Here is an 18,338-nt window from a genome sequence, read left to right on the forward strand (position 1 = left end):
ACTAAATCTATTACTTAATATATCAATCTGGGTTTCGTAAAAAAAAAACAGTACTACAACAGCTGCTTTGAAAGTTCTAAATGATATTGTGGGCTCGATTGATAATGGTGATTTCTGTGCTTCTCTTTTTATTGACTTATCAAAGGCTTTTGATACAGTGGATCATGAAATATTGCTGCATAGATTGAAGAGTGTTGGTTTTTCAAGTGATGTTATTTCCTTGTTTAAAAACTATTTAAGTGGAAGAACTCAGTGTGTACAAGCTGAGGGTAAATTATCTGATTCATTGGTGATTGCCAAAGGTGTTCCCCAAGGATCTGTGCTGGGTCCCCCTCTCTTTACCATTTATATAAACTGTCTTGATTACGACTTTCAGGATGCCAACTTTTATTTCTATGCAGATGACTCTGTCATGTATTGTAGTGCTTCTTCTGGACAACAAGCCCTTTTTAAGCTCCAGCCAGCCTTTGATGTTATCCAATCACGGATTTACAACCTAAAACTTGTTCTGAATGTTGATAAAACCAAGTATATGTTGTTCTCGGGTCCAAAAAATTATAATAATTTATCTTCTCTTCAGACCCTTCAAGGTACCGTGATCGAATTAGTAAGAGAGTACAAGTATCTTGGCATTATTGTGGACGATGTACTATCTTTTAGCTCTCACATTACTCAACTGAAGAAAAAAATGGAAAATTAAGCTTGGGTTTTATTTTAGGAACAAGTTTTGTTTCTCATTCAATGTACGAAAGAAATTGGTTACTACTAATTTTCTACCCGTGCTCGACTATGGTGATGTAGTGTATCAGTTCGCACCATCATATCTTCTCTCCTCTTTAGATGCTGTTTATCATGGTGCTAGAGAAATCTGAGATTTATATCAGATTGTAAACCCTCAACATATCACTGTATATTGTATATCAGAGTAGGTTGGTCTTCTTTGCCTATCAGAAGAAAAATGCACTGGTATTTAATTATCTATAAAGCCATTCTGGGGATGTTGCCCTCATATCTCTGCTGTCTTATAAAACAGAAAATTGTTGAGAAATACTTCCTTCGCTCACAAAATTGTTATACCCTCTCTGTTCCTTTTGTTCGATCTGAATTAGGTAAAAAGGCTTTTATGTACGCTGCTCCGACTGACTGGAACCTTCTGCAATCGAAATTGAAATTACAAAATTTGCTGTCTTTGGATCATTTTAAAACAGTTACCAGTTACTCGGCAAATGGAAATTGACTCAATGATATGTAACTGTTTTTAAGTGTCTCTAGTCTGTTTGTGTTGTAATATTTTGTGATGTAACTGATGTATTGCTGCCCATTTTGGCCAGGACACTCCTGTGAAAGAGATTTTTAATCTCAGAGAGTCTTTTCTGGTTAAATAAAGGTTAAATAAAAAAATATATATATTTGGGGGGAGCATAGTCATTGTTATATCTATGTATTATGTATATAATACTTAAAATCTAATAATTAATCATTTCTTTTTACCTTGAAAATATTTATTTATTTATTTATTTTTTGGGAAAATAATTGTCACTAGGTGGATTACTTGATGTTTAAACCATGTGACAGTATATTGTTTTCTCACTTAAAACCTTACTATTATGTATGTATGTATGTATGTATTTATTTATTCATTTTTCAAGTGCTATCTCAAATAAAATATCACATTATATGAAATCATGTTATCTAATGCAATGGCATTTAGAAATTTTAAGTGTTGTATTCGTGTCCAAATACTTTTTTTGGGTCGCTGTATGTGGCAAGTCCTTTAACTACAATCCTGAAGGTCCTCTAAACCGGTGGACAGTGTGAGATTAGGTTAGACCATATAAACTGCACAACCAGGACATACAGTTAAATGTATAACTCATGTAGCCTTTAGAGCAAAAAAGAATATGGACAGAAACTAAAAACCACACCAAAAAAAAAAAAAAAACACAAGTAAATCAAACAGAAGACGGGAGCGTGAGACACACAGAGCATTTGCAAGGTGGGAGGTTATGTGGTGGTAAGAGTGGGATTGTTTGGAGATTTATGAGATTTAGAAATTGAGTTCAGGACGAGGCACAGGGCACAATATACCACAGCTACCGCAGAGCCTGTGACCTTCAGCGCTGGAATACAGGAATGATGATTTTCAATTAAACCGCTAAACCTTCCCAAGAAGGCCTTGCTCACGGCCTTTCATTGTGTTTCTCCTTGAAAAGACACTTCCTGAACATACTCAAAAAGACAAATGACGATCAGGTGCACAGATCAAAGACAGCGATACATACAGCATGTGGACATGTGAAAATGAGCAACACGCGGCGCAGCTCCACAATGAGGTCACCACGTCCCGTACCACTGTCACTCTGTCCTCTAGAAATAACAACCCCAGCTTGGACACATTTCTCACATTGTTGTTTTTAGTTACTGAACCAATCGCCAACGTGTGTTGATTTCTTCTGTAGGATTGAGATCTGTAATAAGGTGAGGTTTATGGTGTCGATTAGGAAGAGGGGTGGGAGTCTCAGGATTTGCGGGTAGAGGCTGGGGGTTTCAGGTAAGAGGAAACAAATTATATTATATTACTTTTACGTGCTTTTTGGAGCTTGACAATTAGAATTATCATCCTCTCATCCTTCATCCTGGTGTTTCACGAATGAAAACATCTTATGTGTTTGGAGTAGGTGAACTATTCCATTCATATTATTCCTGCTAAAGAACTAATATTTTACATCCTGGGACACTGTAATCCATTTTTATAAAGACATTTGATATTATAAATACAAATATTTTTACATTTTTAAGAATAATCAACTTGGTTGTGTAAGTCATTTCAACTTAAATTACATTAAACCAACTTGTTCAAGTTGAATTTATAGATTTGTTCAAATCGCTCAACTTATTTTGATGATATAGCACACCAGTTTGGGCCGAGAAATTACCCCCCAAAAATAATTTATGATCATTATTGTGTTAAATAAGAAAAGCATTGAACAGACATTAAAAAAAAAAAACAAGTATTTTTATAATTAAATATTATATTCGTCATAGTTATTTATTCCTCATAAATTTTTGAGGCTACAAGATGCCAGTAGGAGGTGACAAGTCACTATCTTAATGAGTAAATTGTTCAGTCATTCATTCAACCGATTTGTTCAAACAGCTGATTTATTCAGAAACTAAGCAAGTGACTATCTTTATGAATGAGTCACTGAATCATTGGCTCACTTGATTTGTTAAAAAACAAAGATTCATTCAGTAATGAAACACCGCTGCGTGCTGCTTGGAAAGGCACAATAGTTCTGATGTGGCTTTTTTGGAACTACTGTCAATGGAGAAATTGAACCAAAACGTGTTACTGATCTTATTGTGAATTTTTAAAACATGCACATGGATATTTATTTATTATTATTTTTAATGACCTTTTAATTTTTAATCAAAATATCATTTCTCCATCTTTCAGTAAAACGACAGACCTCTCTCAGGTGATGTATACAGGACCTTTCTAATAACTTAGCCCTCTTTAATGCCTTCACTGCAAAGTCATTGTTCATCTGTTTCCGATTTTAAACACGATGCCCACGTCTCAAGATCCCATCAACAACTAATGGATAAAACCTTGTTCAAGAAACAGATTGAACTTAAATTTGCAGTAAAAAAAAAAAGAAAAAAAAAATACAGTGCAATTACATTAAGGTTAGCTCTATTGAAAAGATATGTTGCTATTTCCATTTCATCATGCCTTTAAAAGAGAGAGTCACCACTGGGTTAGGATTGTGTTGGTCTTGCTCATTCTTGGTGCACAGGATCTTTTGTTTGGAGGCAGACGACTTTAGATCTAATTCAGGGTGACACAGGAACTGGACTGAGTGAGATCACAATCCAACCTCCTTTGTGTCCTTGACACCTCCCCACAACCCCACACTCCAGTCATAATTTATATAAACAGTCTGCTAGATGACAAAAAGATCTTCAGCAGACAATGACATTACCTGGTGACCCGCTCTGATCTGCTTCAGGATCTTCTCATAACAAACCTCCTCCATGTCATGAAGCTGCTGGACCTGTGACGAGAATACAACAATTATAAAGGCATTTCATATTTCTGACTGAAACATGATTGAAAAATTCATTGTATTTGGCATAGCTTGAGAATTCTTGGCTGCTGGGTACCTTATTTGTAGTCTTGATGCCAACAAAGCTCTGGCCAAGTGGAACAGGACGAAAACGACTGTCAAAGTAGAACAATCCAATGAAAGGGTTCACATGCAGGAAAGACGCCACATCCAAGTAATTTGGCAGAGTTGCTGAGAGACCAAGTATGCGAATCATGCTCTGGGTCGACTCCACCTAGAGAAAGATGGATACATGGTTTTGAGTGTATCAGGAATTATCAGGAATTTCGCATTGTGTTTTTCACGCAAACTTGCCACTTTGACCATCAAAAAGATGCTCATTTGAAAGTGATTTCTGTGTGAGCTGTGATTTAATACATTGCTACACATCCACACGAAGTCAGAGCTTTCCCTATCTGATCTTTTCAAGAAATATCTGTACACACACGAAACCGACACAAAACAATGTAGTATACATGCCAGACCAGTATGTGGCGCTGTAATTCTGCCACAGAGATACACTAAAAACAGAGAAGACTTGGACTATGCGCATAAACCTTGCACGCTGTATACAAACGGACATGGAACAATACATTTATTAATCTGTGTTAATGTTAGTTAATAAAAGGACAATTGTTCAGTGTTTGTTCATGTTGTTGTTGCTGTTATGGGACTAGTGGCGAGACGTGGGGTCAGGACATCATCATTTCACAAAATATACAGATTGGCTGTACACACGAAAACACAAAGGTGTCGTTTTCAGATTTATCCACTCTGGGACCCAGTTTCAAAAAACAGCGGTTTCACGCTCCCAAAACGCCGGATCCATCTGGACGAAACGCCAATACGATACACAGTTTTTACGTGTACAGCTAAACGAGTCTCACTACTGACAACAGACAATGAAGCTGCAAAATGACCCCAAAATTTTGCTAATGTGACCTCACATTAAGCATAAAATAAATAAATGCAAAATAAATAAAATAAACAAATATATTCAACAACAACAAACAACAAAAAAAGAATATGCACCAAGGTAAACCAAGGTAAAATGTATTAAAAATAAACCACATTTTTATATAGTTATATTTTTACAAATATTTTCAGTAATTAATGGAATATAAATATATTTAAAATTGTAATTTCCCTCACATCTTACTCCATCTTGAATTTTTCACATTTTCACAAATGCAATGCTGCCTTAGAATTAGACTAAAACTGGTTTACAGCTCAGGATTATTACCATTAACTAAACCTAAAATTAAAATTAAAACAAACTAAAACCATGAAAAAAAAAAAAAAATTTAACTGAAATAAAATCATTAAAAACGTAAACATGGCTAGTTGCCAAGGCATCATTTAACTTGAAACTTTTAATGCAACTTTAAATATTACTAAAACTCAAATAAAACTAATATAAACTATATATAGATAAAAAATAATAATGAAAAAAATAAAAGACTATTACAAAAACACAACAAAATTACTACAACTTTAAAATTAAAAAGAAAACAAGAATTGTTTTTGTTTTGTTTTTGAATTAAAAAAAAATAATTCAAAATATTAATAAAAAATATAATAGTATCAGTGATACTAAAATAACATTGTTAGGGCTACGATGCCAAAAATTGCTATCTAGTAAGGCAGCTGGTTTTGAGTTTCAGAACTGCGCCATTTTTACAGGTAAAATATGTTCATATTTATATCAAACGCTGCAATTATATAATGAAGTGCAGGTGACAGTATCTGACAGATGTCACAGTAATACTTCTTTTGACAAGTATCACCACTCTCATACTACCAGATGTGCTATTGTGCAGCCAGAATTAAAGTTTTGAAAAATAACTCAAAACTAATGACAGTCACGGCGTCGGAGACAGAGAGAGAAGTGGCTGCGCTATCTGTGCTCCTCCTGCAGTGTGGCTGACAGCTAAGATTGGTAAGGCCTTTAATATGATGCAGTAGCTGTCTGTCCAGGTAATCTAGATATCACACAGCTAGTCCCTATTTGTGGGTACAAAGAATGATGAAAAGACTCATAGAGTATCCTTCTCTCAGGCTCAGTGAGACCTCAGGTCACCTCCGCTAGAGCGGCCGTTTGATCCGCTCATGAACAGCAGCTATGGAGAACTGATCTCTCGTGTCATACACACATTCTGCTGTTGTTTTGGGGTCCAACTAAAGCAGAACTGCACCAAAAATCACTGGCCATATATTAAAAACACACAACATTATAAAAAAGAATAAGGATGCACGATATTGGATTTTTGCCAATATACGATATGCCGATATTTTTCAAATCATTTTGGCCGATACCGATATATTTCCTTTTTGTTTGGAAACAACGCTAAGTCTCTCCTGTGCAGAAATTATAAGCTAAATATTTTTTAATTTTGGTTAGTTTTTAACAAGAACTTATTTGTTAGAATTAAATCAACCATAATGAAGGTTTTTGACAGCACATTGAAGCTTAATAAATAAACTATATATCAATCGCTGCATTTTTCCCCCCAGAAAGATGCAGTTAACCCTAACATTTTATTTTATTTATAAGATTTAACATTTGTAGATGGTCTAAAGCAAAAGAGTTGTAAAAATTCTGAAAATATTTTAGAGCTTATGATTTATTTTAAAAATAAAACATTACACATTAATGAATAAATCAGTATATATAAAATTATGCCATGGTCTGTCTGAATACTCTATTCTGATTGGCTGGCAGGTGTTGATTAAATTCGTTGAACCGCACAGGTAGTTCCAGGTCAGTTTAATCACGTTCTATATTAATGCGCTTCCTATAAACATTGGTAACCATAGTAACATACAGTTACAGTTAAATAGTAATACAGACAAAAATAACCGTAATTTTTATCGTTCCAGTCAAATATTGCAGCGCAAATATTATTAACATCTTTAATATGTGAATTCTGGCAAATAACCATGGCATAAATGGGATAATCAACGGCTAGCTGTGCATTAAACGATTTGAATGCACTTCGCGGAGGCAACCACCCTCCACTGCGCGTCGGGCGGTTCTTCGCCTCCACGTTGTGCATTCAAAACGTTTAATGCACAGCTAGCCGTTGATTATCCCTTACTTATTTCATTTACAAGTGTCACGTTTGTGATTTTTTTTTTTTTCATGCAAGCTATAGCTTCTGACCTTTAAATCAAAACATACTCATTATTTTATGACATCAATTACTGTTTTATTTAATCAGAAAAACAGTCTAAATGTTACTTGTGAAGGCTATTTTACTTTTAATTTAATTAGAAGTAGGCCAACAGCGCCCCCTACAGATTAAAACTCCTTAACGAACAGGCATTAGGACCAGGGGGAGGCTGCTGCTGCACGTGCAATTACTGTTTACTCTATCACACACCGAATGCGTCATTCTGTACGTGCTTTCACAGATTAAATGCAGCAATCATCATTCAGACAAAACTTTGCTTCAAGAATGAGCCACACTGCTGACGTGATCTAATCGCTAGCACACCTTGAGCACATGTGAGTTAATGTATTGGTCTTATCGGCAAGACATATCGGCAGATTTTTTCATATCGGGTCCATGCCGATATTTACATTTAAAACCATTATCGGCCGATTTCGATATCAGTCCGATAATATTGTGCATCCCTAAAAAAGAACCACATGTAAAGAATGATATTATCACACTGTTGCCATTTTGAGTCAAGGCAAAATCTCAGGTCCACAAATCCACAAAAAGGTCCACGAATTAATACTTTTATTCAGCAATAATGCATTAAATTGATCAAAAGTGACTGTAAAGACAATGTCACAAAAGATTTCTATTTCAAACAAATGCTGTTCTTTTGAAAAAAAAAAAAATCAGTTTGAACAAAACTATTAAGCAGCACGACTGTTTTCAACATTGATAACAAGAAATGTTTCTTGAGCATCAAATCAGTTTATCAGAATGATTTCTGAAGGATCATGTGCGACTGAAGACTGAAAGGAACGATGCTGAAAAATCTGTTCAGCTTCACCATGGCAGGAATAATTAAAACTTTAAAATATAATCCAGTAGAAAACAGCTATTTTAAATAAAAAATTAAAAAATAAATAAATGAATGAAAAAAAAAAAAAAATTCACAACTCTCTGAACAAATATTGTCACTAAAATATTTTCATAGAAAAGCAGAGGTAACAAAATAAAAATAAAAATAAAAACTTAGACTTAAAACAATGTTCAATTCACTAACTCAAGGTATCAGTAATAATAAGAACATTGAAGCTTGCTTTGGCAAACACATAATATAAAAGAATATAAAGAATATACAAAGAATAAAAAAACGAGCCTTCTCTTGTGCACCGAGACAATGAGTGACATCTACAGTTGTTGGATGTTATTCCATTTCCTCAGAAGGAGCTCATAATGATGCTGGCCTGTGGCAGGCAGAAGGGTCACGTACCTGGATCACCCTTATGGGGCCATCCTGCTCTTGTGCGGTCACCTGAGGACAACTAGATCTTGGATGGCCATCTGTCGTGCTGGTTTACTGATACCTTCTTTATATTCTGAACACGGATTCACTTCATAGTGTCTGGCAAAACTGGCACACAACACACCTGCCTGCAGCACGCCAATGGCCGTCTCTCCCGCTTCAGGTGACATTTGAGGCATTATGAAACACACTGAAATCAGACTTGGCATGGCTTTATTTTTTCAGAGATCTCAGCTTTTAAGAATCTTTTGAAAAAAAGTAAAAGACCAGTTTTTATTCCACCTGGACTTCATTGGTGAAAACAGTATCTTTAAATGATTCGAAAGTGATTGACAATCCCAGTTTAAACTGTATTTGTTGTAATGTATCAGTTTCAGTATCAGAAAATAAAATACAATACAATAAAAGGTGTAAAATATGAATCTCGAATCCTAAAAATACAACCGCTATCCAAAGTCTCCAACCTCATATGTCCCTCTAATTTCTCCCCCTAAAATGGCTGCCAGGAGCTATTTGACAGGATTTGGCTCTTCCCACTTCTGAATCATATGGTGGCTTTGTAAGGGTGTAAACCTTTGGGTAAACAGCATATTGATTAGATGCATGATACTTAGGTTTCGATTTGATGCAGGAATGTTTTTTTTTTTTTTCAAACTCATCTAATCTAACTCACAATGATATTTGATTTGATTCAATTTCTATTAATGAGTCAATACTCTATTTTTAAGTGCATTCATAGGATTATGTAAATGCTTCTCTTAGGGTGTTTTCACACCTAGTTCGTTTAACCCTTTCAAACGCTCTTGGAGCGGTTCAGCGTGTATATGTGAACAAACCATGTGATCTCAGACCCCCCTAAAAGGACCCAAAAGTGAACGGTTCGTTTGTGGGTCCGTTTGTGGTCCAATATCTTCATGATATGCGAAAACAATGAGATCCCGGCCCGCTTTGCATTTCATTTCGACATGTATACCTGGAGGCTTGCCATACCTGCAGCCATGTTACGTCACTGCTGTAACAACAGAAAAAAATTTTCACCATGGCAGGTCGTGGGGTTGTGTTGTCCCAGGAGGAGAGTTGCGCACTTATTGAAATTTGGAAAGATGATTACATTAAACGCCAACTCTCCTCAACCCATAAAAACATAAAAGTGTTTCTTTTGTTTGCCCAAAAAATTAAGGAAAGGGGATATAACAGAACCACGCTACAATGCCGCGTTAAAGTGAAAAAACTTTGCCAGAAGTACATGAGCACCTGGGACAAAATCCGTCAAAGTGGAGAGTCCGCGGAAATAAAGGATTCCTGTCCATTCTACGAAGATTTGGACGAAATTTGCACAAACGTTGTTGCATGTGGAAGTGTGGCAAGCAGCAGCAGTTGTTGATAGTGTTGGAAGAAAATTTTCTTTTTAGTTGATATCCTTTTCCTTTTCTGTTTTTGTTTTATTCAGATGCTTTCCTTTAGTTCTGCTTTGTCTGACTCTTTCTCTGTTTGTCATTTGCTTCAAAATGTGACACATCCATGTGATGACAACATGTGAAGACGCCATTTGAATACCCAAAATCCACTGCTGCAAAGAAAGCTGGGGTCTGAGTTCTTATAAAGTTGTGGTGTGAACAACAAAGGGTCTGATGGTTTTCTATGACCGTGGAAACCCTTACGCCCCATTCACACGGGGCGTCGGCGTCAACGCTTGACAGAGGGCGTGTCTCTGAAGCTTGGTGCTGACGTGACCGTCATAGTGACAATAGCCAATCACATTACTTTTCTGGTGTTGCATGAACGGGATTGGCTAGCGTCTGTGCTAGGATATTTGCATAAAGTGATCTGATTGGCTGACGCCTGTGTCGGCGCTTAAAAATTTGAAAAGTTTTCAACTTCTGCCGCAAGCAACGCCAGTGAAGTGACGCGACGGACCCACAATTCAGTTCGGCAACGCTTGACGTCACTCCATTCAAAGTAAACGAGAGGCGTTGACGCCAACGCCCCGTGTGAATGGGGCTTAAGTCAGTAAACTAATCCAAATATATCCAAATATTACAAAATTATCTGATACATTATTACATTGTTATCAGTTTCCTCAAGGTTTCGTATGCAAATAAAGAAAAGGGGAAGAAAAGAAAAAAACAGCTATATCCTAAGACCCCTTAAAGGGGTGCTTGACTTTTTTTTTTTCTAGGCTTGATCATGTTTATGGGGTGCAGTCAAACATGTTCATGCTTCGTTTTTTAAAAAATACATTATTTTTCACATAATTTACCTTTATTCCACACCGCTCTGTACCTTCTCTGATAAATGCTCCGATTATTTCCTGGTTTTATGAAGCCCCTACCTCAGAAATACCCAGTGGGCTCTGATTGGTTAGCTGGTCCAGTGTGTTGAGAGCAGGGGACGCAAGGAACAGGACTGAGAACCGCTGCTTTAGAACATATGATTTTGAAACTTGTGAATGCATTAGAATCGTTAGAAGACAGAATCGTGATTCATATATGAATAGATTTTTATGTGCACCCCTAGTTTTCTCTTCCTCTTCTCTAAAGCAGCGCAGCATAGCCTCGCCCCCTTCGTTGCATGTTCCCGGGAGCGGGGTTTATCTGGGTTCGTGACATAACGGACCCGGGAAGTAACTTCTTGTTTTTGTAGGCATTAAACTGCCAGAATTTTAAAAGACGATATCTCCGTTTGCAATGAACTTTCAGCGCCGCAATTTCTCAGATATTGTTTATGCTCAAACATAGGGCTGCACGATTTGGAGAAAAAATCTAATTGCGATTTTTCTGATCAAAATTGCGATTTGCGATCTGCAGCACGCGCTGAATTAAAGTGACAGCACTATGTTCACGGTAAAAAATGAACATGGATTGACATGGAAATGTAGTAATTTCCCAATAAATCGATATAATTAAAGTCTACTATGTTTCACAGGCTTTTTGGCTAGGTTTAAAACAAATAAAAGTGCACTTTTAGATAAACAAGGCAACATATGCACTTGTCCTGTGGAGGTAGAAAAACAAAGTTCTTTAAGACCCGTAGGACTGTTTGTAATGAAGATTTAAATGTAAAAGGCACGAGAGCCGACTGTTTCTGTCAGTGGTAAGTTTTAATTTAAAATATAGGCTATATGCTGTGTTTAAATGTTTCCACTTGCTTGAGCAACTTAATATACAAACCTGGGAAGCCAAATTCATTGAATACGTTGTTTATATTAATTGAGTTTAAACGTGAATATGTCTATGAAAGATTGTGTAACTGTACTGTGATTAAAAGTGGATCACAATGCTGTAAAAAACACTTTCAGTATAGGCTAACAACGTTTGGATTTGAAATCAAAATAATGGATAAATGTTGTGTTTGTGGTAAACAGCCGCGGATCAGGAGTGGACTGCAAACGCGTCCCGAGCAAAACAATGAGTCCTGCTGCTTCTGCACCGCATACGCACTGCAAACGGAACATGTGTGAAACAGGGGTTACAAAGTACATCAGAACATGGAAATCCAAAATCATTCCAAACATATGCAGTGCTTTTTACCAAGTCGTCTGCAGGACTTTGCTCTTCTGCAGACACACTTTGTTGGGAAGTTGAACCACTGCTCGCACTCATCTTTTCCAAATGGCGTTATTTGACGTTCAGTCAGCACCTTCAGTGTTAAAATGCCCCCTATTGGTTAAACTCTGCATCAAACGTAAAATGCGCATGAAGCAAACTGTCAAAAACTACGTAGATGCTCGTTACCATATTTGATAGTTCTTCATAGAAATAATCACAGCTTTTGCGATTTCAAAATCACACCCTTTCAAATCACAATTTCAGTTTACAAACGATTAATCGTGCAGGCCTACTCAAACAGCAACATTACACACTAACTAACGTTAAAAAATTTAAATCGCAATCAACCACCCCTTTAAATGGTTTCTGCTCATTGAAATAAACAATGCCAGTACAACAGCATAATATATATTATAAAATATTTAAAGATATTTAAAAAAAAAAGATTAGTCATAAATTGGTTAGAAGTGATTATTGTATAAATGTCTGTCTGTATACACTACAAGGAAAAAACTTTTGGAACACCTGACCATTACACCAAAATTTTGGAGTGTTTCTGTGGGATTTTTTTATTATTTATTTTACTGAGGTCGGGGACTGATTTTGGACGAGAAGGCCTGACTCTCAGTCTCCGTTCCAGTTCTTCCCAAAGGTACTGATGGGTTTGAGGTCAGGGCTCTGTGTGGGCCAATCAAATTCTTCCACACCAACCTCATCCAACCATGTCTTTATGGACCTTGCTTTGTCAGGGCATAGTCGTGCTGAAATAGGCCTTTATCACAGTCAGCGTGTCGTCACATCCGGCTCTGATTAGTAGCGTAAAGGAATTTCCGCCTGCTTTATTGTCAATGGACAGATGCCAGTTTTGTGAAGAAAATTAAAGTAATTTAGTTCAGTTGAACACTGACGAAATAAACGACAATGTTAAAACTGCGTATTTATACCGATTCCATACCATGTATCATGTCATCCTTCATTTTAATGTGTAACATTAGCCAATCTGAGCAACGCGACTGTTAGATTAATGAAGAGCACGCAGCTCAAGTTACTGCCAGAGGAATACTCAGACTTATATAATTTTAATTTTATTTTTAATATTATATTGTTTATTTTTGCATTATATTTATTGTGATTAACCTCCCGTTCTTGTTCACAGTATAATGATATTCAATCGTTGCACGCAATCACGGAGAATAACTCGAATGAGATGATCAAACTTATTTTTAATTATCGTCTATGGGCTGGAAATGTTTCTTTATTTGAACAACTTAAATTTGATGCGATTATAGAGGATTGCATCAAAGTCAGCGCGTGAAAAATTCTATACAGTCTTTAGTCATAATGTTTTAAGCTTTGGCTAATTCTAATGCTTATTAATGTGATATTGTTTGTATAGTTTTCTCGCTGTTCTGTAATGAAATAAGGTGATCAGACTGTGAAGAATTGCCTATACACATAGGCCTACAGTATGCCTCGCGTGCTCCTGTTTAAGTCACGAAATACGCATTGGGATATCGTGACAACATATTCCATCGTTTCATAATACTCAATTAATTGTTGTGAACTGAGATTGGTGTCTTCAGAAGACGTATATGTGCTGAATTCTACATAAATAATCCACAACAATCCCGTGCTATGGGCACAGCCATTGATAGAGGCTGCAGCGGAAGTTCTTTTACGCTACTATTTGAATCTTCCGCTTTTCGAACGCGGAAGTGTGATAAAGGCCTATAGAAACGGGCTTTCTTCAAACTGTTTACAAAAAGTTGGAAATAGCATTGTCCAAAATGACTTGGTGCTGGTTACTGAATTAAGATTTAATTTCACTCAAAGTAAGGGGCCAAACCCCTGAAAAGCAGCCCCATACCATTATCCCCTTCTCCACCAAACTTTACATTTGGCACAGTTCAGTCAGGTAATGTTCTCCCGGCATCTGCCAGACTGCCTATTAGACTGCCAAACAGAGAAGCGTGATTCATCAATCCACAGAACAGGTTTTCACTGCTCCAGAGTCCAGTGGTTGCTTTACATCACTCAATCTGATGCTTGACATTGTACTAGGTGTTGTGAGGCTTACATGTAGCTTCTCAGCCATGAAAAACCATTCCATGTGGCACAATTTTTGTGCTGTTAATGCCGGTGAAGGTTTGTAACTCTTCAGCTAAAATCAGCAGTGTGTTGGCAAATTCTCCCCACCATGCTCCTCAGCACTTACTGACCCCACTCTGTGACTTTACGGGGTCTTCTGCTTCGTGAACGAGTTGCTGCGGTTTCTAAATGCTTTCATTTTCCAATAATACCAGTCACAGTTACAACCTTTTTTTTCCCACAAATGTTTGTAAATGTAGACTGCATGGCTTGGTGCTTAATTTTTTTACACGTGGAGATCTACGACAGTATTGTGTCGAGGCAAAGATCTGGAGAAGGCTGCCAAAAATATTTTAGTCAGGCTCGGCCAAAAACTAATAAATCAGGGGAAAAGGGCCTTGGTAAGAAAGGTGACCAAGAACTTGATGATGGGAGATGGGATAAATATGAAGGACAACCATCACTGCATTTCTCCAACAACCTGAGCTTTATGGTAAAGTGGCTGGATGGAAGCCTCTCCTCAGTGAAGACAAAGGAGAAAACCCTGCTTGGAATTAGCAAAAAATAAATAAATAAATAAATAAATAATAATAATAATAATCATTATGTCTGGAGGAATCCAGGTACCGATCAATACCTGCACAATACCATTCCACTGGTGGAGCAACATGACAAAATGTGAAAAACGTGTATGAATAATTCTGCAAGGCACTTTACCATTATTCCTGTGATATTCCATGAGAAATGTGAAAAGACTGTATGTAAAATTATGACAGAGAGAGAGAGAGAGAGTTCTATGTACTTAATAAAGAAATGATTTTTGAATGATGAAATTTCCTGCCAAATGTTCAGAAAACACCATTTCAAGAGGTTATAAAGTAAAAGCTTTCAGAACTCTATCATCTCTGTGTTTGTCCTTTGCGGACTATTTGACATTTTTACAGTGGGTCCACTTTAAAAGACAGGCTCTTTCTTTTAATAAACGACATGGCAGAGTGCACTTTTATGTCTGTGAGGTAACAGTAATGATGTGCTGAGAAGATCTGTCTCACTGCCCTTGCAGAAGAGGACCATGATTGAGGAGAGTATAGTAACAGCATATAAATACTGTGTACAGATGCGTGACAACGGAGAGCCAGTGTTAGGATCATTGAATTTGAAAAGCCTTCAGCAAATTTGAAAACATAATGGCTGAATTTGGGTCACAAGTTCCTAAATACTTTTCTCTACCATGTATTTTCTTATGCATCTATATCAGTTTTCAAAGGGGTTGCAAGTCTTTTCTGACACCAGTTTAAAAACAAAAATGCTATACGCACATAAAATGCTAACCCTACTAACCATAAAATCATGCAACGTTAGTTAGGATAGCAAAATAAATAGCTTTTATTTCTTTTATTTCCAAAGTATTTTGTTGATTACACAACAGTTTTTTTTGTTTGTTTGTTTATTGTAATAATATTAGAATTATGTATGAAGTATCATGTGACACTTAAGACTGCAGTAACAACACAGAAATAATAACAATAATAATGATAATAATAACATTTTAAAATATATTCAAACACAAAAACAGTCATTTTAAATTGTAATAATATTTCAATGTTACTGTTTGTACTGCATTTTAATTAAATAAATGCAGCCTTGGTGAGCATATGAGACATCTTTCAAAAACATTTCTAAAAAAAGCATTCCAAACTTAAGTAAAAAGTATTCCAGACTTTTGAATGATTAAAAGTGTGTAAATTCTGTGCCACTCACAAAGTGTACAGTTTTCAATAGAATTAACCTACAGATGGTTTACTTCATCAGCCCTTGTGGAGTAACATTAATTACCACAAACAAACAAACAAACAAACAATGTTAGCTTACTATAAAAGTTAAGAGACCCGATCAATAAATAACAAAATCACATTAATATTAAGATTTTAGTGTGACGTGACAATGTAAAAGATAAAACCATAAAATGACCATTGAACTGACAAAACCTTTACAACTCAAATAAGCAATTATTGTTATAATGCAAGTGCTTTTATGAAATCTAGGGATGCACCGATACCGATACTAGTATCGGGCCCGATACTGAGCTCCTGATGCGCAGATGCGCGAGCTTGCCGAGTGAATATACTTTTCTCACAGACGTCACTGGAACGTTTGTAGTTCGGTCGGATATGTCAAAAACAAGTAAGCAAAACAATGCACAAGTTACTTAATGGTAGGGAGGGAGGGAGGAGAGAGAGAGAGATAGAGCGCGCGCACATTTCTGTGATCTTTATTGATGTTCGCTCACATAGCATGCATCACTTGGATTAAAACTGAATCGTAAATATAAGACAATTTATAGGGGCATTCACTATAAAATAAATAACTTATTTTCAACCTTAAGCATACACGACTTTCTGGCGAAAGTGAAACTAGCAGCCTGTGTGAAATGCGCGAGGCTGTACTGTCCTCTCATTCTGCACCAGTACAAATACGTGCGCGCGTTGTGCATGTTTTGTTTCATGAGTGTTTCTGCATTAGAAAGAAAAGCAAAGAAAAACGCGACTTCTATTTCTGAAAATATCACAGTTAGGAGATTTATAACGAGTGGTTCCCTACATTATTACAGCAAAACCCCTGATTTTAGCAGCTCTAATGCAACTGAATTAAAGATGATGTACAAAAAAAAAAAAAAAAAAAAACTGAACAGTGAAAGTAACAAAAACTTGTAAAATACATTTTAATGTGCATAATTAAGTGTGAAAATAACAGAAGGATATACAGTCAAACCAAAAATTATTCAGAGACCAAATACATTTTTTTATATTTTTTACTAGTGGGTGCAGGACACTATAGTTCATTTATGTAAGTGAGGATAGCAAAATAAAGTAAACTGTGACATATTATATCCAAAAATTCTTCATACAGTGGACTACCAATAAAATTGATACAAATTTGGAACCAAAAATTATTCAGACCGAGTCTGGGAAAAAAACTGAAGTTCAGGTTTGCATGAACCTGGTTGACAGCATGCCCAGGAGACTACAGGCTGTCATTAAGGCTAAGGGTTGCCTGACAAAGTATTGATAGTTGTGTAAATATTGTCATACTAACAGCTGTCTGAATAATTTCGGTTGATTGTAATCCATCACATACCTTTCTATCAAAGTTATCTGATATTATCGAGCCGAATTTGTTCTGACACAGTTTTACTCTGAGTTCTTGTCATATTTCACTACCATAAACTACAGCGAATAAACTGTGATAATGTGAGAAATGTTGAAGGTGTCTGAATAAATTTTGGTTTACATTTACATTTAATCATTTAGCGGACGCTTTTATCCAAAGCGACGTACAATATGAGAACAATAGAAGCAATCATACCATCGAGAGTGCAGCAGTATACAAGTGCCATGACAAGTCTCAGTTAGCCCAGCACAGTACACGTAGCTAGGGTTTTTTTTTTTTTTTAAATAGATAGAATAGGTAAGTGTTAGTATTAGTTGGTCAGGTTTGACTGTATCTATTTGATAAATTCAGTTAACCAACTAACATTATACATACTCTTTTGGTTACTGGACCCAATATTTAAAAAATTTACAAATGCAATGAAAATATCGGTATCGGTACTCGGTATTGGCAAGTACCAAAAATAAAAGTATCGGTATCGGGCGAGTACTGGAAAAAGTGGTATCAGTGCATCCCTAATAAAATCATAAGCTTCACATTTCTTCTACTTTTTATCCTCCAAAATTATTATTATTATTTTTTTATTTAAATTGAAAATGTTTCTGTCTGTAAACCTTACACCACTGTAAACATTATGCCACTGTTGACTTAACTTTATTGTACTATACTATTGTACTATAGTATGTGCACTTTTTAAAATTTATTTATTTTACTTTTCTTTTTTTTTTTTTTTTTTTAAATGGCTGTCTAGACTAGAGCATCAAAGCATCTAAATTTAAGGGACTTTTTTTTTGACATGTTGCCTAAACTGGCAGTGCAATGTCTGAATTAAAGGCAAATTTGTTTACTTTAGAGCAGTGGTTCTCAACCGGTGGGGGGCGAGAGTAGGCTACAGGATGGGAGGGAAAAAAAACCTGAAAAAAAAAAAAAAATTAGCACATTTTTTTTTATCACT

At 36.1% G+C, this 18,338-nt stretch overlaps 1 protein-coding gene across 2 annotated transcripts in view; it reads right to left on the reverse strand.

Annotated features, from left to right (window-relative positions):
• ascc3 (activating signal cointegrator 1 complex subunit 3) overlaps positions 1–18,338 on the reverse strand; it is a 236,095-nt gene that overhangs the window by 82,394 nt on the left and 135,363 nt on the right. For both annotated transcript variants that reach the window (XM_058745784.1, XM_058745783.1), the window contains exons 12-13: positions 4,168–4,344; positions 3,987–4,058 (exon numbers count right to left, since the gene is read on the reverse strand). In XM_058745784.1, the coding sequence (XP_058601767.1) occupies positions 3,987–4,058; positions 4,168–4,344 (249 nt within the window). The remainder of the gene's footprint in view (positions 1–3,986; positions 4,059–4,167; positions 4,345–18,338) is intronic.

This window comes from Onychostoma macrolepis, chromosome 16, assembly GCF_012432095.1.
Source record: "Onychostoma macrolepis isolate SWU-2019 chromosome 16, ASM1243209v1, whole genome shotgun sequence".
Classification (NCBI taxonomy): domain Eukaryota; kingdom Metazoa; phylum Chordata; class Actinopteri; order Cypriniformes; family Cyprinidae; genus Onychostoma; species Onychostoma macrolepis.